General features: G+C 39.9%; 1 protein-coding gene across 11 annotated transcripts in view; it reads left to right on the top strand.

Moving 5' to 3' along the window:
* KALRN (kalirin RhoGEF kinase) overlaps positions 1–22,433 on the top strand; it is a 510,474-nt gene that overhangs the window by 204,698 nt on the left and 283,343 nt on the right. For all 11 annotated transcript variants that reach the window (XM_065070486.1, XM_065070487.1, XM_065070491.1 and 8 more), the window contains one exon: positions 21,291–21,413. In XM_065070486.1, coding sequence (XP_064926558.1) covers positions 21,291–21,413 — 123 coding nt within the window. The remainder of the gene's footprint in view (positions 1–21,290; positions 21,414–22,433) is intronic.

Here is a 22,433-nt window from a genome sequence, read left to right as displayed (position 1 = left end):
GTACGTTTGGTAGACATTAGCACAAGAATCAGGCTTTTCCTTCAATTTTCTTTTACTAAGCTTATGAATGTATTTATCTACATGTCACAACACCTAAAGAAGAATTTTTTTGGAGTTTGATTCACTATGATTATTGTTTGCACTTCTTGTGAGTCTATGGGAAATTTGTAGTTTAAATTCTCCTAATTATTATCTCAAACAACATTTTGAGTTTCCCTTTCCTAGGAAATCACAATAGGATTTGCAACTGGTAAAATCTTTAGCAATGGAACTTTGTGGCAAGGACACGGCCACTTAGTTCCCACAGCATGAGATCTGAGACTGTGTTTGGGTTAAACATATAAACAGACCAAGAGAAAGTATTCTGAAATGAGGGCAGCACACAAAACTCGCTGTGGCTGTTTTGCATTAAACACACATCAGGACAGCATTTGAATTCATACCTGACAATGAGCCAGTGGCCAAGATCCTGTTCACCAGCATAAGACCTTATTTGAGAAATACTTAATGTTAAATTATTCCATAGAGACTACATGGCAATTTCATATTTCTTAGACATTTTGTAATGCAGCATATCAGCCTGAAAAGCACATAGAGTGTCTCAGAATGAACTACAGTATACAAAAGAATGCAGGGCAGCAGAAGCCCTGGTAAATAACATGGCTTTAGGCAGCTGCAGTTGCATAGGTGTGAGTTATCACTGCAGAGTTACATCCCCTTCCCTGCCTCTTCAGAAGATTCTCATTCAGGAACCTGGAGCTTCATAGAAGCCTGTGATGTTTGTTAAAAAGACTGGCTAAAAGCCAAACAGTTCCCTAAGCATGTCTTGCCAGCTCTGAATTTCAGTAACACACAAAAAGCAGGCTTCCTACTACTTCTAATATTCATCTGCTGTTTGCCTCTGGAAGTATATGCAGGTACTCATTTTGGTGAATTTATTTTAGAAAACTGTGTTGTGCTAAAGTCTTGTCAGTCTTGCTCTCTTAACACAGAAGTGCTTGCCGTCGAGTTAGGTGGTTTCATGAGAAGTCTTTGCTGCACATTTCTAGGCTACAGAAGCAGGGTATTCTCAGTGAGAGGCACTGAGATCTCAGACTCATATGTTTATCTAGCTTGCATATCCATCAAAAGCACTAACCTCTGAATCTTCTCCACTTACCGTATGATCCAGTTGTTTCACTAATGTGTCTGCCTGGAATAACAAAAGAAATGCAGACCTCGTCTGCAGGGTGATCTCAATGAAGATTGTTTTTCTATTGTTTTTGAAACTTCATTGAGAAACACATTGCTGAAACAAATATAATCTTCGGCAGTGCACAGCAAGACACAAGACATTGGTTTTCAATGCATGTACTAGATATCTCTAAGGGATGCTAGGACTTAAAAGACTCCATCATTGTATAATCAATCCTCTTATTGAGAAAACCTTGAATTCATATGAGTCCTTCTAAAATGAGTGTCACTGCAGCATCACTCAAGAATGCATAAGAGCAGAGTTTTTCTTTCAAATGCTAACATTTTTTCTTCTTCTCCCTTTCTTTGTGTGTCACTTGCTGTAAGGAGGTCACTCACTGTTGGCCTTCCCAATGGTGGCTGTTTTCCAGTCAGTACTTCAGTTTCTTTGGGATTATTCAGATGACCGATGCTTTCTAACATAATTTTTAATTTTCTTTATCATTATTATTTGCTAATATTACTAGCAAATTATTATTATTATTTAGCAAATTACCATTATTATTATTGATGTTATAAGTTGAGAGCTGAAGTAACTGTCTGAGTTCTTGTTGCTAAGCACTGTTCTGTAGTGTTGAAGGAAGTTTCCAATATATTTTTCTTTTTTATCTCCTGAAAAGGCAAAAAAAAGATGGTGTGATGCATGTCTGAGCATTGTGACAACTAGGTTCTTTGGCATGAGCTATTCTGAGGTTTTTAATAGTAAGGTTTAGGCAAGTCAGCAGCCAAATGAAACATTTGAGGTGAAGGAAGAAGCAGTGAGAATGTGATTTCCTGCCTTTTAACACTGCCAATCTTGAGCAATTCCTGATTGACAAAACTGGCATTTTAATCTTCTTGATATCTCTTATTCACTTACCTCACTAAACGAAACACACAGTCTTGCTTCGGCTTCTCAGAGTCTCTCTGCTTGCTATTACATTTTCCCAAAGATAGAAAATATTTTGTTGTTTTATATTCTCAAATCAATTTATTTAATCTTTTCAGTTTGTGACTCCTAAAATTCTTCCAGGGAAGGCTGCAGACCCTTTTACTTCACATTCCTCACATGTAGACTGATGTAAAATATGGATGTGCTTATTCTCCTTAGCTGCCTTTTGCAGATCTCTTTGAAGTAGTCTGACCATCTCAGGCTGGAAAGTACTTGTCTTGTAAAATGTTCGGCGCTAAATCCAGTCTGAGCACTGTCTCCACTGTATAAATATCTACCACAGTGTGTCTGTGTATTGAATTTTAAAGTTTCCTGGTACCTCCATTTGCTCAGTTGAACTTTACCCTCTACAATTAGGTACGGTAGCAAAGCCAGGATGGTCTTCATCTCCTGGGGGGAGGCACAGCTCTTTCCCTATAACCTGGATATGTCATTTAGTGCTAATCAAATGGCAACTCTAATACCCTGTGAAAGCTCAAACTCCAACGTTAAATTCTGAATATAAATACAGTTTCAGGGCCTTTTAAAATACCTCTGTGTACTCATCGAGTGATATTTTAGGAAAGCTGTTCTATTAAGGAGAAAATGGACTAGGATTTTCCATTTTCTGGACACTTCTGTTTTTAAAAATTTTGTGTGTCCTCATTGCCTAAAAAATTCTTAAAGATAGGAGAGAAAAAAATGGGGGGGACACAAGAAGTAAAAACACACAGCATTTTAAGGTAGGTTAATTTTGGACCCCTTGGTATTAAAATACCAGATGTTCAAAGCAAATCAGTTAATTTTTTTTCCTTCAGAGATTCCCTCTATTGGAATATTTATAAATGACAATCACTGGCTGGACACATGAATGATTCAGATTACAGGTACTAAAACTTACAGAAGGCCTGTATAGTTGTGCATTCAGCAACTCATATTACTGGCAAAATTAAAGGACGGAGTGGCAGTAACACCCTGGGCTGCTCCCACTCAAATCAGTGGGAGCGAGCAGAACTCTCTATGGAGAACCTTCGTCTCCAAGTCAGGCCCTTTGGATTTTATTTTGCCATGTTGAGATCGAGGGAAAGGAAAAGTTGGGCTATTGCATAGGCACAAGCAGTGCAGTGAGATTGAATTCCCAGATGGAGACTGAAAGTTCCTTGAAGCTGAAGGCTGGGGGTGGGTCAGTCATGGGGAGCTTTGGCAGAGGGGTAGGAGGAAGCTCACATGCTGTGTGGTGCTGGCTGGGATGATCTGCTGATAAATAACACATTTCAGACGTCAGTGCAGCCCTGACACTCACTGCTCAACAAATTCATTCCTCACCAACCAGTATACATTTGTATGTAGACATGTATATATATAATGTTGAAATCAGAACTGAGCTTTCACTGTATTTTTACCGGGTAACAGGGAGAATACTTTTAGCCATTAGTAACATGGTAAAATGTAGTCTTGTCTAAACTGGGTATTGTTTAAAACAAAAAAAGCACAATCAGCATAGATCCAACTATTAGAACTATCTGAGAAATGTTAATTGGTTGAAATCTGGACAGGGAGAAGAATTCAGGAAGAGTCCACACGTTTTGCACTTGAATAAATACCAAAAAAAGGACAAAAAACTATCCTTCCACTCTGCACTTACCAGCTCTTCCAGGAATTATTTGTAACTGACACTCAACTTGACTTTTGTAGGAATTTCCCCATCATTCTGGGTTGGTTCCATATCAGTTTTACTACCCTGGCATGTATGTGAATGAAAAACAGTTATCATGATGTAATCGTCATTGTCCACATTAAGTATAAACACTATAGTCATCAGCTGGACTGAACCAAAGTTCCCTCTTGCAAACTTGGAACATCAGAGCAAAGAAAGAGCCAGCTGCTGTAATATCATTGGGGTCAGGCTCTAATGGGAGGCAAGAGGACACCCTGCATGTTGTCTCTGTCCTCACCTCCGCTTTTTCTTCCTGACTTTCTACAGAGTCCATAACACAAAGGCAAACTCCAAAAGATGGCAATGTAGCTAGAAAATGCCATGAGTGAATTTCACTGGAAGTTTGTGGTGGGAGAAACATTTTATCTGGATATGGCCAACTTTGTAGAAAATCTAGTGGTAAACCACAGGCCACATCTACTCTTCAAGGAGCGGTGAAGTAGAGGGCTTGCAGTCAAAATCATCCGCCTCATCCGTACTGAAGTTTCCCTTTGAAAAACACAGCATTGCCTGTGATTTTCCCTGTGGAACAGGCTGTGGGAAGCCATGCTGGTCACTGCTGTGGTGCCGCTGCTCTGCGGTGGCTGCAGCATGGGAGAGCAGGGGACACAGCTCCTTCCCCACAGCAGCTGCTGCTCCCATTTTCCAGGTGAAGTGACCAGCTTGGAATGATGGGAAGATTTCAGGGAGTGCAAGAGTGATAAGGATGTGATAACAATGCAAAGTTCATGTGATTGAAGGCAAGTTTGGAGAATGGGAGGAATACACAAAAGGGTTGAGGGGAAATAGGGTGGAATAAGAGCTGCAGCGATTCTCCTGCATCCCACTCCCTGTGCAGGTGTGGGCAGTGAGAATGGTACCAAGAAGCACTCGCTGCATCCCGAATCCTTCCCTTCTCACACACAGTGCTGCTTCAGGTCTCTGCCTCCGTCCAGTCTCCTTAAATAAGGGAACCGATATGTTATTCCACTGGACAGGTGCTATTAAACTCAGGATCCATTTAGTGAAATAAATTATGAGACATTTGGTTTTGGAAGGTGGAAAATCACAGATACACCAGCTGTGCTAGACTCCTGTCCAATGTCCTATTCCCATTCCGAATTAAAGTATTGTGGAAAGTTCTATTGATTTTAAACAGGAGCACAATATACCCTATCATGTGTGGTTGCTGCTCTCTTCTCTTGCGTAACAAGAGACAGGACAAGTGGAAATGGCCTCAAGTTTCACCAGGGGAGGTTTAGATTGGATATTAGGAAAAATTTGTTCACAGAAAGGGGTGCCAGGCATTGGAACAGGCTGCCCAGGGAAGTGGTTAAGTCACCATCCTTGGATGTATTTAAAAGACACGTACATGTGGTGCTTAGTGACATGGTTTATTGGTGGACTTGGCAGTGTTAGGTTAGTGGTTGGAACAGAAGATCTTAAAGATCTTTTTCAACCTAGATGATTCTATGATTCTATGCTTATTCTGAAGTGTCAGATGAAATTCAGGAGTTCTTGATTCTGAATCTAACTTAACACCATACAATTAGTCTAGAAAAATACAGAGAACCTCTAGCTCTACAGCTAAGTCAATGGAAGAGAAGATTATCCAAGAAGTATATAACCTGAGTATTTGAACCATGCTTACACTGTTATTGGAGGGTTACACCTGTCAAAGGTTCATGTTCATCAGGAAGAAGGAATGCTGTGCAAGCTACTCTTGGTCTAAAATCATGCAGGATAACTTTGATGGAATAATGGCTTGCAAAATGTAGAAATATGCCCTGTGGTTTAGGGGGGGAAAAAAAAGAAGGGTTTAAGAAAGGAACATTGACATCTTGCTGTTTAAGAGAAAGGAAACCATCAGTGTATTTGTGATTGTGTGTTACATCACATTTATGATTGTGTGATACATATTCACTTTAACTGTTTCATACGTTACTTCCCTTTTTACTGCACTTAAAAATTCTGATGCTGTATGTTCTGTAATAAAACGCATTACAAATCTGACGATATGATCCTTCTTGCTAATAGGAGGCAGTTTATTTTATTACAGTCCATTAAGTAAAGCAATTGTAGCTGCTCCTTTAGTGAAGTGATGCGGTGTGGGGAAGCATTTCCTAGAAATGGTCTTAGCTGACTTTCTGTAAAAGCAGCATAAAAAGATTAAAAAGATCAGCAACATCTTTACTTCCTACCTCATTTTCCATCACCTCTACATTTTCTTCTTCTAGCAGTGTCAAAAGACCCTGGAAGTGATACATAAGCAGCAATGGGTTTTTTCCATTTACAACATGTCATATTAACCCTTAAGTATTTGTGCAATGCTAAAAGTCATAACACCTGGGACAGACTCCTCTGACTGAGATAAAATTCATTTAGTGAAGCACCATTTCCCCTCTCTTATTTCACTGCTGGAAGCACTCGCTCTCTTTTATCTGTTCTATGTGCCATATACGCAATTACCTCCAAGATTTCGTGTGAAATGTGGGCTTAGAAATTACTGTAAGGGGGATGTGTCCCAGGGAATGAGACTGAGAAACCAAGGAGAAAAGTACTGAGAAGGTGATGGTGGGAGCTGTCATATGTGAAATAAATACCAGGCGAATGGGTTCTGGGAAGGTGGTTGATTAGGACTGGGGAGGAGGCAGGAAGCATATTAAGAGGGGAAAGAACAGAGTCAGGATTAATAACGAGAGCACATTCATAGTGTATTGCACTAAGAAGTATATGTGCCCTCCGTGCTGTTTCAGTGTGGAAGGGTTTGTTATTGAATGAATGGTATTTAACAGTTAACAGTAATAATTGCACAGGCATAATAAGTATGGATTAGACGTGGATTTTTGCATAGGATTTAGATTTCATTTAAGTTACATGAATGCCACACTGGCGCGCAGAACTCAGCATGTCCTGGATTTTCCACCTAAGTACTTACACCACAGCTATCACAAGAGCACAGCGAGTGAGCATCGCAGTAAGGAGCTTTCCTGGAGATTTTGAACACAGGGGTTGTTGTTAGACCTGAGGTAAGCTCCCTAAGACTTCCACAATAAAAGGAGTCAATAAGCTTAGTGTCTTCTGCAGAGACATTTGACGGAAGGTCTAAGTGAGGCTCATTTAAACACTTTACTTTCATCCTTAGCCCATCCCACATGCCTGTGCACACAAAGAAGGACAAGGGCCTTGGGGTACAGATGCTGCCTGGCAAAGGCACTGAACCAGGGTCTTTGTGAACATGCATGTGTTTGCAGAGAGCTTTGTAAGAAGAGTAACTGAGAATTTACTGCTAAGTACAAATGAATTCCCTCATCCGTAGTCCCAGAAGAAGAGTTCCCAGAGATCAATTTCTTGTTGATACCTAGCCCTCCCAGCCCAAAGCAGCTGCTTCTCTCTTCATCATGAGAAATAACTCAATTTCAGGCTAGTTTTAGCTGCAACTCCTGATCCGATTGCATTTTGGTGCTCGAGATCTCCCTGAGCTGTTTCTCAAAAGACAGAGGCCTGATCCTGTAAAGAAGAATGAATCTCAACTTCTGATAAAATTAGTGTAAGACTCACAGTCTCTGTAAGAGTTCCCACTGGCATATATTCTGCAAACCAGTGCTGTTGGAACCTGACATCCAGGAGCTGTGTAGCCACCATCTCTAGATACTTGTCTCTGGCTCCAGCCTTGCTGATGGCAGGGTTGGCAACTTACAGACATGGAACCTTATTTCCAGCTGACTGTGCTGGTGCCCCCTCCATTTTCCAGTTCTCTAAGTACATATTTGCAACACTGTGGGCAGCCTGATTTGCCACAACTTGTAATAGTCCTAAAATAAGAAAAATAAGCTTTGAAAATGTTCATGACACAATTGGTTTTTATTTTTAAGCTATGGAAGAAATGTACAGTTCTCTATATTTTTGGATCTGGAAAGCAATAGAGTTGTCTGTGTGAATAGACATTGCTCAAGAGCAACATTTAGTCAAAGTATTTTAAGTTGCTTTAGCTTCTTTTTCTCTGTCTTTTCTCATGCATATGGACTCCTGCACAGAGCACACAGTGTCTGTTCTCTCTTGAAACCTTGTTTCCATATCTGGCATTTATTCTCTCATACTGCCAGTGAAAATGCTTTCTTTTATAATCTGAAGTTTCCCTTGGCATATGGTGCCTTTTTTGGTATAGAGATTCTCACTAGCTGACTGTTCTTCCCTGTTAATAGAATCAGGCTTGGAATGCCAATGCTGGGAAGGAAAGTCAGCTACCAGTCTAAATAAGATGCCATGTGAACAGAATATCATAATCTTGTGTCATCCTTGTACTTAAGCTCACTCTGAATCTAAAATGACAACAGAGAGGACAAACCCCACGTTCAACATGAAGTGTTTGCTCTGACACAGGATTTCTAATACCAGGCAGAACACAGAAAATAGGTGCAGATGGGTTCCTAAATTGTTGAACTGGTGGACAAATTCTTACAATATCAGATCTTAAAATGTTGGAAAGATACTTAGATACTATGGAAAGGGGTCTTAAATTGAGACTGAGCTGGGTGCAGAAACAATAGTTAAGTATATGTTCGTATGACACCTAGCACAGTAAGGTACTGAATCTGGCTGGAGTATTGGCTGTTTCCAGCAAAGAAATGCAGATGTGCAGCTGAAAAATGCCCTTGGAGGTGTGAGGGTGTGGAAACATTCCTACTGAATACAGATATATATCCACAGATGACTTGTGTTGCCTTAGTATGTTCTGGGAATATTCTGCTTCACTTGAGATATTTTGTTTAAGACCTTGCTAATAGCATCAATAAAGGACAAAGGACTAACATGGGAAATTCATGTCAAAGGGAGAAACTGTATATCCATTCTTAAAAATCTGTTTATTTCCCCAAAGGAACCTATGCCAACTTTAATCACTTTATTTAATTACTTTACGCATCTTAGAATAAAGGAGGCTCAAATAAAACAGGTGAGAATTGAAAGCATTTAGCAATAACTCTATTGTAACAGCAGCTTTTCATTAATTTTCAGTGTTCATTCAAATGTGTTCTCTATTGTGGTGTTTGTTTTTGTGTGTATGTGTGTGTGTTTTTTTACATTTTAAAATAATTGAATTCTTGCTACTGAGTGCTGCTGCTGCTTTGTCTTGAGCCACATCAGAACTTTCTGTCATGGATTATCCACTATGAGGTTTTCTGATGCAGCTGCATAAACACTATGATGTTATGAATGTATTTTTATGGATTTTTTTTTGTGAAGCTCACTGTTAGCAAAACAGGACTTATGCTCCTGGATTCCTCAAATTACTGGGTTTACATGTTCTCAGACTTTTTTTTTTTTTTTTTAGACAAACAAAACCTCAAAGTTTGCCTAGAAACAGAAAAAAAATGTTATAACAAGGGGTGGTTGTGCACATAGTGTGTGTTAACAGTTCCTTGTGATGCTGTGAGCTTAGATGTCATGTGCTAAAGAGGTTTCAGAGGGGGATCAGCACCTTCTGTTTTGAAAGGCTCTGAGAGTGGCAGCTAAATCTGCAGTCCCTCTCACCTAGCCATGGAAATGAAAGAGTTATCAGGGAACTGTGGGGTAAATCCTCTTCAGCATCTGTAAGGATGCAAGAAACCTTCGTCTTCAACAGAAAGGTGAATCATGCATAGCCTGTCTCTCAGTTCAGGAACCTGCATGCTGGGACTTGCAGTCTTTGCAGCCTATAGCTCCGAATTAAAGACGTAGGTGGCTGACATCTGCTTGGTTTAATATGCAGAGGCTTCTGACAGGTTGTTAACGCCATCCACAATTTGTTGCCCCCAATCTAAAGTGAGGAGTTGCTGGACCGGGATGTAATCACAGGGGGCTCTGTAGGAACTGTTCATTACTATGACCACTGCTGATCACACTTAATAAGATCCTGTTCTTGATATCCGTAGGAAATAACAGGTTTTTGCAAGACCAGGAGATCATTATAGAAGTTTTTAACTTCCCCTCAAAGCACAAACAGAGCTCATTTCTGCTAATTGGATTGTAAAATCAAAATGTCTTCATTATTAGTGATGTTCCACGGGATATTGCAGTTTTTTCGCAGTGTCAAGCTTGTCTCCTGCTACTTTCTTATTTATCAGTCAAGGCCACAGGGGGTCTTCCACTATGTACCAATAATACTGCGAATATTTGCTGTTCTGCCTTTCCATCCACCAGTAGAAAGTCTGGGGACAAATTTAATTACAACAGGACAAATTCGCAAGCACACACCAACTGCTTTGAGCTGCTCCTACAAATAAAAGCAGCTACAAACCCAGTTCTGCCATCTGGTTTGAGGAAGTGCAGGATCGCCTTGCCTGCTGAGCAGGGCAGTACAGGGAAATGGATAAATATAGATTCTCTTCATGGTGGGTGTTATTCTAGCGATGACTGCCACCTGCCCTTGTTGGAACCATCTTTTTTTCTTGTGGAGAATGGGGCAGGACTCCTTTTGGAGCCCACCATCGACATTTCTGTTTCTGCTGCAGTGGGTCTGTTGCTGGTTTGCCAGCTCTGGGGATACAAACTTCCTCCTATATTGCTTCCATGACCCAACTCCAGTCTCCAAAAGCGTAGCACGTATGAAGCTTCCGAAGGCATTTCTGGTGTTGATTTTTCAGATGTGGACAGCTGGCAATCATCTGCCAGAGGCTGATTGCTGTTGGGCTGGATTGGCTTTGGAGCAGCAAAATAAAAGTACAAAGGATGCAAAGTTCAAAGTTAAAAATTGGGAATTAAAAACCATAAGGGTTAACTGCTTTGCATCATGTCACACAGGAAGCCTGTCCTGCAGTGGAAGTCCTGATCTGATCTGTAAAACGGAAATCCCAGTGCTTTCCATGTTTCTTTAGCAATTCATTCTGCCCTTTTCTACCCAATCTGCCTTCTTTTTTGCAAGCAGCTAGATACGTTGCCTCCACAGCACTTGGAACTGAATCTGATATTTTTGATGGGAATGTAAAAACAATAGCAATGCCTTGCTACTACTGCTGCAGCTAGGGATGAGGAAGACTTACGCATTTCCTTCATGCTAAGCGTGCCCTATAGCTTAGTTACAGAAGTCTGGGGCCACTTTCTGTCCCGTTTGCACTGGATCATCCAACACACTTGTGACCTTTCAGTGCAAGAGGGCAGAACATTAACCAAGTGATGGCGTAGTTCCTGCGTTACGTTTCCAGACTCTGACAGCAGTCGCCTCACAATCCGTCTGTTCCTGACTGTCGGAAACGGCTCAGAAGCTGGAACTGGAACGGGGAGTGCTGTGCTATTTGTAGTTTCCTGCTGCTGACACTGGATACGCAGTTACTATTCCTCCTGCTTCCTCCATGAACATTAGAACGGGTCCAAAAATAATTGAAGGCATTATGTTCCAATGGAATAATTTTGCATTTGCACAAATTTCCTCTTTATTTCGCTTGCCAATTTTGATAGAGAGCATTCTGAGGCCATTTCAGCTTTTCCAACTTGGCACCGCTGGGAGGCACAGGAATGCTCCCCTGATCAGCATGGCAAGAGAAAGTGTTTTGGCATCTGAATACATACTTAAAACTAATTTTTAAGGATGAATATAGCATATTATAACCATGAAGTTCTGCTTTAACTAATGAAGACAAGACGACCCAAATGCTCTTATGGGCAACAAAGCCCACACATCTAGAAAAAGAGACGAAAGAGGCCCACACATATAAGAAGAAAGCTGTTTTCTTTTTATTTTTTTTTAATTTATTGCTTTAGTCCTCAAGGTTAGGTGCTAAGAGCCTAGCTGACAGGAAATAGTGTAGTTAAACTGTGCGTGAGGTTCATAGGCTCATTGTGCAGCATCTTTCAGATGTAGCTATGGGATCATTCCTAAATGAGTGACTTTCTGGCCTGGCTGAAATCCTTTAAATGGCCCACACTTGGCAGAGCTTGAGTCTTTAAAGTATACCTTAAATTAGCCTTCATATATGTTTATAGGGAACACATAACAGTGAGTGTGCATTTGAGAGGCTGCCTTCTAAGGAGCTGGTGATGGTTTGAGAGACAAAAGCAGGAGCACGGTCTGTGTATCGTTTCCAAGAGTATCAGGGTCATTTTAAACCAGGACACTCTGGCTTTTCTTCTTACGTATCATGCATGTTACGGAAACTAATTCAGAAGTGTTTTCCTGAACCTTCATGTATTACAAGGCCCCTCTACATGATTTGGCATCGAAATCCTGTGTGCCTTATGTCCTACACAGGTGCTGAAAAGGTGTAGCACCTCAGACACAGGTGATTTTGGGAGGGAAATGCCACACTTCTGATACAAAGCAGTAAACATCTGCCTGGCTGTTTTGTTTTTAATGGCAGATATTTGGAGTCATGGGAGTGTCACACATTAAGCCAGGAATAGAACTAAGGTCCATAATAAACTCACCAAACTTGAACAGAACTTTTAGCTGAATGAGATTGTACCTCACAGATTCTGAAAAACGGGAGGAAGATCTCCTACCTGGGCACACACTCTGATATTTTAATAATTTACACTATTTTCCATTCATGAGACTGTTGTCTGTTTATGTCTTTTAGTATTACATTTTCTATACAGCTAATGAATTAATTTGCACTTAGACAGCAAGCAGTTCTCTGTAAATGATCTATGCCCAGGAAAGGTTATTTCCATTTTAAGGAACAGAAAATCTTTTCCAGGAATGTCTGAGTGTTGGATGTCACTAACTGTGGTGGAAAGGTACAATATTTCAAAAAAAGCAAAGCGAACACGTGGATGTATAAAATACACCCAATATCATTGGTCATATTTATGTGGTCAGTATTTGTAATTTTTCTCACCTTCAACAGTAAAACTATTGCTTCTCTACTCAGCATTGTAGGAATCACATGCTCTACTTTGTGCATGGCTGTGGCTTGATATTTGTGAGGAAAAAACCACAGATGTCTTACTCCTGCATTTAGTAGGAACATTCAGTGTATGTTAGAAGGTTGTGCTCTGATATTAATACAGAGCTATCTGTCATGTCACACATCTAGCTAATTTTCTAGTGAGTCGACATTTGGGCCCATTGTATGGAATAATTTAATGTGCTGTAGTTTAAACTTACTGTATGCTATGAATCATATACACAGATATTTATAATGGAAAAACTGTGTTCATGCGGCGTTGAGGTTACACAAATACAGCTGTGGGTCTGAATCTTCAGCTGGTGTAAATTCGCCTCATTGGAACCACACCAGTTTACCCTGGCTGTGGATCATGCTGAACACATGTGAAAGGGAAAGATCTGGCAGAAGTGTTGGCTTGTCCATCACCATCTGTAAACAAGACACAAACACAAAACCAAACATAACGTGGTATTTAGGCCTTGGCTTAGCAAAGCGTTCAGATGTACTCAGAGTTCTATTTTAAACCTACAAGTACTTTGATTTAATTAAGGCTGTATTTATAGAGCAGAGATGGGAATTATAGCAGATTGGGATTTTTTTTTTTCTGTTTTCATCAGTTTTCATCAAATTTGTTGATTCATGAAAAAAATGAAATGTGCTATCAAAGTTTTCTTTAAGTTCAGAATTTATTCTGAGGCCAGTAGACTTCTGTCTGAGAACAGCCATTTTCCTAGTGACCCTTCATGTAAGCAGCCCATGTCAGGGCCCCGTGGGCACTGCTGGGTGTCGGAGGCTCTGATCAGCCTCACCTGGGACCTCCCCAACCCCTGCCCATCGGCCAGAAGCCCCATTTCAGCTAAGCTGTGGGATACCAGCTTCTAGCTCTACAGAGCCCTGCCTGGCCATTGGTTGATTCTGTGCCATGACTTGGGACCTGCCGTGTCCCTGTGGACCTGTGCTGTGATCATGGGGCTGTGTCTGAGCCTGGTTGCCCTTGCTGGACCTGATCCTGACTTGCTGATTGACTTCCTAGCTTAAGCTTGGACTTGTCACCACAACCTGTCTGATGGTCTCTTCACTAAACCTGGCTGTTATCAGGGGCTGTGGGACCTTGCCATAATGGCTGCATTTTTGTTCCTGGCTCCTTACAGTCAGGGAGCAGCTAGTCTGGAAAGCCAGCATCAGCCATCTGTTCTGCTGAATGTAGTTCAGAGGCTTGAGTGGAGGGATTTTGCTGTATTCCAGGAAAATATCCTGATTCTTTAGACCAGGCTGATGTGGTCTCCAGTGAAAATGAGTTTGACACCCCTGATCTAGAAGCACAACTGGAGAACCTATGGGGTAATGTTCTCTCCACTCTGTGTCCTGATAAACAGAATATGTCTGTAAAGGCATTTGGTTTTCAGTTCAGCTTGGTGTTCAGTCTTCAAACAGCATGTGAAATCATTAACTGAAGATGCATTTAGGTATGACCACAATGTCTGTGTAGGTCTGAAGTTCACAGTTGACACATCTCATTAACATACAATTTCATTCCTGAAAAAGATCATCATGCAATTGTGCACTTGTGTCAAGCACTGGAAGGGAAAGCAGTTCATGACCATGGGGACTGACCAGCCCACATCTGCACAAAGATAATCTGAATACTGCTCTGTAACTACTCCTACATTTATACAGTCCTAGAATTACATTCAGTCCTTTGAAGGCAACCACAAGGCTTATGTGGCCCCCAGTAAAAATGAGTTTGACATCCCTGCTTTACTGTTGGCTCTTCTCATGTGCTCCTTTGTGGAGTTGTTGGCCTTTTCCAGATGTACAGGTGACTTAGGTATAGCTGTTTCAAATTAAAATATAGTTACAATTCTTGTTTGGAGGCACTTGGTGACTTTCTTGATTAATTGAGTTTTGTAAAGGTAGCTCACATGCAATCTTTCCAGGATCAACCACTTGTGTATTAGTATCGACTGCATATGTACCACAAATCTGTATTGTTTTTGTTCAAATACTGTCTAAATTAAATTGAAAGAGATGTAAAGAATACAGCTTGATGCATCTTTAATTGAGTTGTTGTGAATACTACAACTCACTTAATGACACAGGAATAGACCCTGTAGTTGGAAACTTGGTAAACCTCAAGAGAGGGACTCTGGCAGTTACTGTTCTACGTGTGTTATTATTTTGTTTATATTGTGGAAACATATGAAAATGCTTAGTTGTAGATGCCCTCAGAGTGGAACTTTCCATTTGTTGTTGTAGATTAGTCTACAACAAATTAGTCTGTAGATTAGTATCCAACACTGGTTGGATAGCTTTGAAAATCCAAAATGCACATGGACTCTTATACAGACTTCTACTTAACAAGCAATGCGTGCTTGTCTCCAATGTTTTCCAACCTGTGGATCACGGATATTAAGTTCCTTTGTAGCTGGTAAAAGTATTCGATAAAACAGATTTGTTTCCCTTAGACTTTAATTTGCTATAACGCTTACCTTGAAAAACATGACAGGGTCCGCAAATTTGAATAGATTGAAAAGCACTGACCTAATAGGGATTTCATCTGGCATATAATTAGTCATCTGCCCTCTACTCAACTACAAGCAAGATATTCTTTTAGATTAACATTTTTTTATATTTGCTAGCAGCATACGGAGGCATATTGAGAGAATACATTTATGTGTACATTTATGCCTGATGTATTACATGTGAGACTGACTGGAGTTTATTAAAAAACCCTTTCTTTTCTAAGTGCTCTTGAATTTGCTCTTCTTATTCAGAACACAATTCAACTTGTGCTTGTCAGAGTAAATCTGGTAAACACTACAGGTCTTTGTCAATATTTACGGAGGAGGATACCAAGAGAAAAGATAGCAAGGTAATGCAGAAGGTACTGATGTTGATTCAGTAGTGGTTGCTCTCCCATTTTTACACTTTCTTTTCTGAAGTTGATGACAGAAGCACTGCACAGGTGATCCTAGATGATGTCAGTTGGAGTATTTCCAGCAATAAACATTCTACAAAGTCCTTTTAGGACCTTAGCTTGGATAGAAAAATAACCATGAGCTAGAACAAGTGCAGAGAGAGGCTGTGTATCATATGAAGAAATAAAAGAGCTGGGCTCTAGCAAAAAAAACATCAGAACAGACAATGAACTCTACGTGTCCACACTGGAAAAGGTTAAACACCTGCAAGGAGAACTTTTTTGACTCAAAGGAGAGTGTTGACCTAAGAGCAAACGTGTATAAACTGGCCATGAGTCTGATGTAGGTCAGAGAGTATGTGAAGAGTTCAGCAATGGGACCAAAAAGATTCTGGAACTGCTTCTCATAGGAGGACCTGAGCTGTGGCACTTAACTAGTTTTCAGGTGGAACTTCATCCCTTTATGAAAGAGACTGGACTTGACCTAAGTGTCCCTTTGGGACCATTTTCTTGACATGAACCCTGTATTGTTCTTCAAGTTGGTATGGTTATAATGCTTACCATTCTGTCCTTACTTTCCAGTACAATTTTGATATTTATGACTCAGAACTTACAGAGAAGATGATTTACCACAAGCAGGTTCATAATTAATTCCAGTCCTAGGATAGTGTAAGATGGATTTAGGATTTATTATTTTTAACATGAATAAAAAAATCCATTAATAAATACGTTCAATTCACTTGCTGCCAAAACCATGAGGGCTGTAATCCTCCCCTTGGTACCACTTGGCATAGGGTGTGTTGCCAGCCGTGTGATGGGAACATCATCTTGTTGTGTTCTGCACCACTGTTTCAGGATCCAGTGCTAGTACTCCTCATCGAGTTCCGACAAAAGCCAGAGAGCAGAGGTTATTATTTGAAATGATGTTATAAATCTCATTTTATCTGAGATAGGGCTGGACTGCACACAGTCTGCATACATGCTGTTCCATATCCATGTTTCTTTTCTGTTCCAAAACAGCTGTTCTCACCCTGTGCACGCTAGCCTGCCAGATGTTACAAATCCAGGGAAAGTGTGGAGACACATTGTCCCTCCATAGGACTTATTCATGACCAGCTTGAGACCTGCTGTTTGGTCTAACACTTAACCTGGATTTTCTAGTAACTCATCAACCATGATGACAAAACATGAGGTTAAGATCTCATTGTTCCCAGCACGACTGACTTTGGAGCTAAGATCTGACACCTTAACTCTCAAGTGAAGTGACCTCAAGACCCCACGTATAATAATTACTGGTGTGTGTATGATCGTTAATGATAGATAGACACTTTAGCAGAGTGTCGGGTAGAGACCCCTTGGATCTTTCTTAGTTCTGACTCCCTTGTAAGAGAGTAATCTTATTAATTAAATGTTGCACTTAACTTTCTTCAGCATACACACTTTCTTTCCTTCATGTATTGTTTGAAACAGGGACTACAAGAGATATTCACATTGAAAGTTTATCTTCTGTTTTAAGTATGCTTAACCCCTCTCCCCAGCTACTCAGTCATTGGAAAACTGTTAACTACTTAACTAGTCTGCAGATTATCTACAGAAATGTGGAGAAATGCCAGTCTGGGAGACATTGAGGACAGTTGGTTCATGTATTTTAAGTGACATAATGTCCAATCTTACTTATTCTGTTCTCCTGTTTAGTGTGAATTTGTGAGTGCACAAATGATTAGCAGACTTAAGAATTAATTCACTGGCAGTCAGTATGGCACCAACTAAGAATTCTGTAAGTTAAAGGAATATCTGAAGATCCATTATTTTTATGATGATCACTAGGCTAGGTTTGTTAGGGCAGTTTTTTTCATGAATGAGATGAGATCCATTTATAGTGTCCTATATCAGTGTTATAATGACATGGACAGTCTTAGCTGAGACACTGTATCTAGTCTAAGCTGATTTCACAGGGCACGTTCTCCAGACTCTGCTGTTTACTGTATTAAAAACTCATTTGTTCGACAGGAAAACTAACTTATCAGAGGATGTTTAACATTCTTCCAGGAGCCCAACTAAACCCCTTGAAAAGTGAGATGGTCCTCACAGGGCTGAGCGAAATAGCAATTGTTGGGTCATTGCCATGCTCACATCCTTAATGGTATGCTTTAATTAAGCAAACTCACTTCAGGAACATAGGAAGCGTCAGTGTTTCTCATGTGGAAAACAAGTTTAACTCAAAAGCTTTCAAGAAATATTGCTAGTAATATGGGCCAGGCCAGGCATAGTTGACAGACCTTCATATTGAAACCTCCTGGCCACACATTGTGAACTCTTGCAGCAGCATCACGTGTCACCCAACATCTAGTATTTTTAGATCCTCAACTTCTGGTCATATTATTACAAGAAAATAGTTTAAGGCTATTTGTAGATCTTGTGGTTGAGGAGAAAAGTTTGAAAACACAATATATTTGATCTCAAAAGCAAGTAAGACTCCATTTTGATCTATTTATTCATTTGTTTAAATCCCATGATCACAAGCAAATCTTGTGTTGTGTGGGACTGCGTGATACTTATAATTTCAATGTATCCGTCATTAGGAGGGTGAAACTACAAAGTTCCCATGATGCCAGACCTGCGTAATAAAGAAAACCCAGTACTCTTTTCTGGGTGCTTGGGAAAACGTCTACAGTTAAGTAAGCATTAAGCAGAAATACTGCAGAAGTCTCTGAATGAACCAGTCCTGGAAACACAAACTATGTAGACAAATCCAAGCACTAATGTGTCCAGGCTGTCTTGGTTTTGGGGGTCAAGCTAGTATTTCTACACAGCACTAGACTGTCACGCAGAGGTACCAGTTCATCTGGCTATCTCAGATACAGTAATGCATTCTGTAAGGTATGCAGTCTTGCAAAGCCCTGGTTGTTGGGTGAAGCAAGACTGATTGTAAATACTGCTTATTATTCATTAAGACCCAAGAATAACAAATTCTTTTACGCACAGAGTGCATCATTAAACCTACTTTAGACTGTAGTGAATCTGCATATTTTTTTCTCTTTGCTCTTTCCTAGGCATCTTGCTTTATTTCCTCCCCGCTCCGAACCACATTAAACTCAAAACTCTTCATTCTTTGGGCTTTCAAGTGAGGCTTGAGAGAGTCAGGAAGAGACTTTAGATCATATTGATGGAGCATAATTTGCTACAGGCATAGGCCAGCTGAAACCAAAGTATTTTTTTATAAAGAATGCAATAGAAAGATTCAAAGTCTAAAGTGAAATTGAGTCTCTTCCAAAATCTGCTATTGACCATGAACAGAAGTTTTAAAAATACATGGTTTTGGAAGGTGGTACAGATCTTATCACTGAGGTCTGTTTCTCAAAATTTCTAAAGGTCATCCTTTCAACTGCTATTTTGTATTTCAATTGATTAAACAAGACAAAAGATTAATCCTCTTTTAAGTTTATTTTTAATTTCTTGGTAGTTTATTATTGTATTTTAAAAGGCAGAAGCATAGTTTAATTTAACCTAGATTCTCATCCAATAATACGTGTATAGATTAGACGGAGGAAATGCTCCCTATCCACAGAATAATAGATTGCTAGTTTAAATTACTTGTCTTAAAAAGATCCTGATTTGGCATTGCTCAGCACAAAATATTAGATTTACTGTTTATTTTTAGTGGATTGCTGCCAATTTTCTTCTCCCTGGATGTCTTTAGGTTGTTTAGAACATTAAAAAATGTTCACATCAAACATATATCTACTTACAAGAAATCTGTTTTGGTTTCTCAGCAGAGATGTAAAATCTTGTTGTTGGGACATGAACTCTGCTGTTATGGAATTTTTCTTTCTTTATCGGCTTTATGGCTTTCTTTTTTTCTTTGAGCCCACAAGTGTGACAACATACTTTGTGCTTATGTTGCTTATTAGATCTTAATAAAGTAAGAAAAAGGAATCCAATGAGAAAGCTTTAGGTGCATCTTCAGGTTATAGTAGGTTGTGTCATTCTGTTTAATTGGCAACAATGTTTGAAACCCCTGACCTCACTCTTGCAAAAATCTTGGTATTTATACTTTACGAAAAACTTCTGGTATGTCTGATTTTGATCAGCTCCACAGGTACAAATGAGAAAGCAGCTGTGTTGGTGGTATTACTGTGGACTTGCATCATTGTAATTTGAACCAAATTGGGCCTTTAAGACTGTTCATCAGCACAAAATATAAGCCAGTATAGAGTCTGTGGTTGCAAGTGTATTTTTATAAATAAAAGATTAAGAAGTCAAGTACACGTAACAGATTTTTTGGACCAGGTCAGTGCAATGTGCTTGATGGCATTGGAGCAATTGCAATGTTTATTTGCCTTTTGATGAAAGGGATATTCAATATTGTTTCTGCAAATCCTCTACATAAAAGCAGTGCAATCTTGTGAAAAATAGAATGCTCAGCACAAAACGCCAAGTTTATCTCAGGAATCATATGTGATCTGTATAGGGCCTATTTTCTGCTCTTGGGAGCAACATCTCTACAGGGAAGAGGTCACTGGCCCTGAGCAACACACAGCGCCTGAGCCATGGGCTCGGAGGGTTCTTCAGCTGTCACAGGTCAAAAAATGTTATTCAGTGCTAAGGAACAAAACAGTTCTCGACTGGAGGACACCTAAATGTTATAACAATGATCTGGACTGTAAGGTGTTTGCTTAGAAGCTGCATCACTTGCCTTTTCTCCTTAAAACACTTAAATAAAGTTAACACCAGGGGCTGTATTGACGTGACCTCCACTGCCTCTATAATTAGTTTTTCTTTCCTTATAATGAAATAATAAGTATGTTGGGGCAGGGTGAGATTGTAGTGTGTTTAGTGGGGTTTTTGTTTGTTTGTTTTGTTTTTTTGTTTGTTTGTTTGTTTTTAAGTATGAAAGAGTCATTATTAAATTGATAGTTCCGCAGCTTGCTGGCATGGAGATAAGAGAACGTGGTTTGAAGGGATTCTGTAACAAAAATGTTTACAAAAAAGAAGAAACCTGAGATTGTAATGCCTGAAGAGCTGTAGATAGGAGTAAAGAATGGAAAGTTCTCATTTCGGAAGCATTTAGTCTCTAGCACAGCACAGAACAAGCCAAAACAGAAACACGCTATTTCTTAGCTGACTTGTGATGCCTAATAATGAATGAACATGCTGCAAATTGAAGTGTTACATTAACATGCTACAAAATAAAGAATGAATTTAATCAACTTTATTCAGTATATATCTGTGTCTGAAGTACCTGAACTATCCATTTTGCTTGGAAATACATTTGGAAGTGGGTGAAGTTTAAATGTGTACTCTTTATCGACATTAATATAATACCCTAGAATCAGGAAACCCTGATTTTAGGTCCCTCTGCTGCCATCTTTCTATATAAGAAATTCCTGTTACTTATAAGAAGAATATGATAGGACCAGCTTACTGAGGAACGTGCTTTATGAATTATGTTTCCTGACTTACCATTCTGTTAATAACAGAATGTGGCGATAACTTAAATGCTTCCATTGCTCAGTAACAGTTTATTTTGATGAAGAACATAGATGAGGGGTTTTTCTCTGTGTTGCTTATACTTGTGTCTCAGAGCTGTGGATTTTTATACTCTGCACTGTCTCTTACTTTTTCTTCCCTTTCTAATACTTTTTTTTTCCCCTATGTGAATACTTCTAGATGTTCGACTGGATCAGCCACAACAAAGAATTGTTCCTGCAGAGTCACACAGAGATCGGCGTGAGCTACCAACATGCCCTTGACCTCCAGACGCAGCACAACCACTTTGCCATGAATTCCATGGTGAGTTGAGGACGTGTTGTGAACAGCCGATCTGTGCACATGGGTGAGGAAAGGGCCAACAGTTCCGAGAGCACCGCAGACCGGTGGAAGGTGAAGTGAGGAAGGTCAGGCTGGGCTGCTGTAGCAGCCCGATTTCTGGGAAGCAGAGTATTGCTCTGTCCACCCAGGCACTGGTATATGATTATTTCCTTGACTAAGAGCAGCACAGTCCTGTGGACTTTGTTTGCATTTTGGAAAAGAAATACAATATTTTTTAAATGTTTATGACATTTCTTTGACCAGGAATTAATGAGAGCTGTAGGTGGCAGCTTAATAATTTATGATTTTCCCCCAACACCCTGCAAAAGATACTTTTCAAAACCTTGGAAAAGAAAAGCTAATCAAGCTGTCAGTTGTGGCCACAGTGGCAGTTTGGCTTTTTCAGTAGTTAATTGGTCAGTCTTTTTGAATGCGCCTCGACTTACCTTTGTTTTTTTTTTTTCTGTTTTTGTTTTTTTGAAACATCATTATACATTTATAAGTGCTTTTCTCACTTTCTTATTCTTTTCAGGTATAGGGTGTTTGCTCTGGAAATTGCTGTGCTTTCAGCACAGAAATGAGGACAGAATGTATTGATGTTTTGATTGTTGCACTGGGTTATGAAAATGCATGCATACCCCCTGCTGCAGTTGCACAATGTAGAGATGAGCCCTCTCTGAACGCTCACTGTCGCCTGCACAAAAGCTTGTCCTGAGTGAAGCGGCTGCTGCAAGTGTCCCTCTTCATGCTGTGCACCCTCAGAGTACAGCTGCAGTGGGGCTAAGACCTCCAAGGTGGTGTCTGATATTTAAGTTGATGGTATAAATCACTAAACCATATCTGACTGTGCTGCCAAAGGGCAAGGTACTTGAGAGCAGTCGTCTGAAATGTGAAAAAAGTCCTGATGACCCGAGGTCATTAAAGGCCACATACTACTTTCATTATTACAGATGTTAACCCTAGTATTCTGGCCAAATCCCAAATCAGGTAATTAACTTCTCT

This window comes from Columba livia, chromosome 7 (genome assembly GCF_036013475.1).
Source record: "Columba livia isolate bColLiv1 breed racing homer chromosome 7, bColLiv1.pat.W.v2, whole genome shotgun sequence".
Taxonomy (NCBI): domain Eukaryota; kingdom Metazoa; phylum Chordata; class Aves; order Columbiformes; family Columbidae; genus Columba; species Columba livia.
Note: the sequence above shows the minus strand (reverse complement) of the source record. Positions and strands in the feature narration are given on the sequence as shown.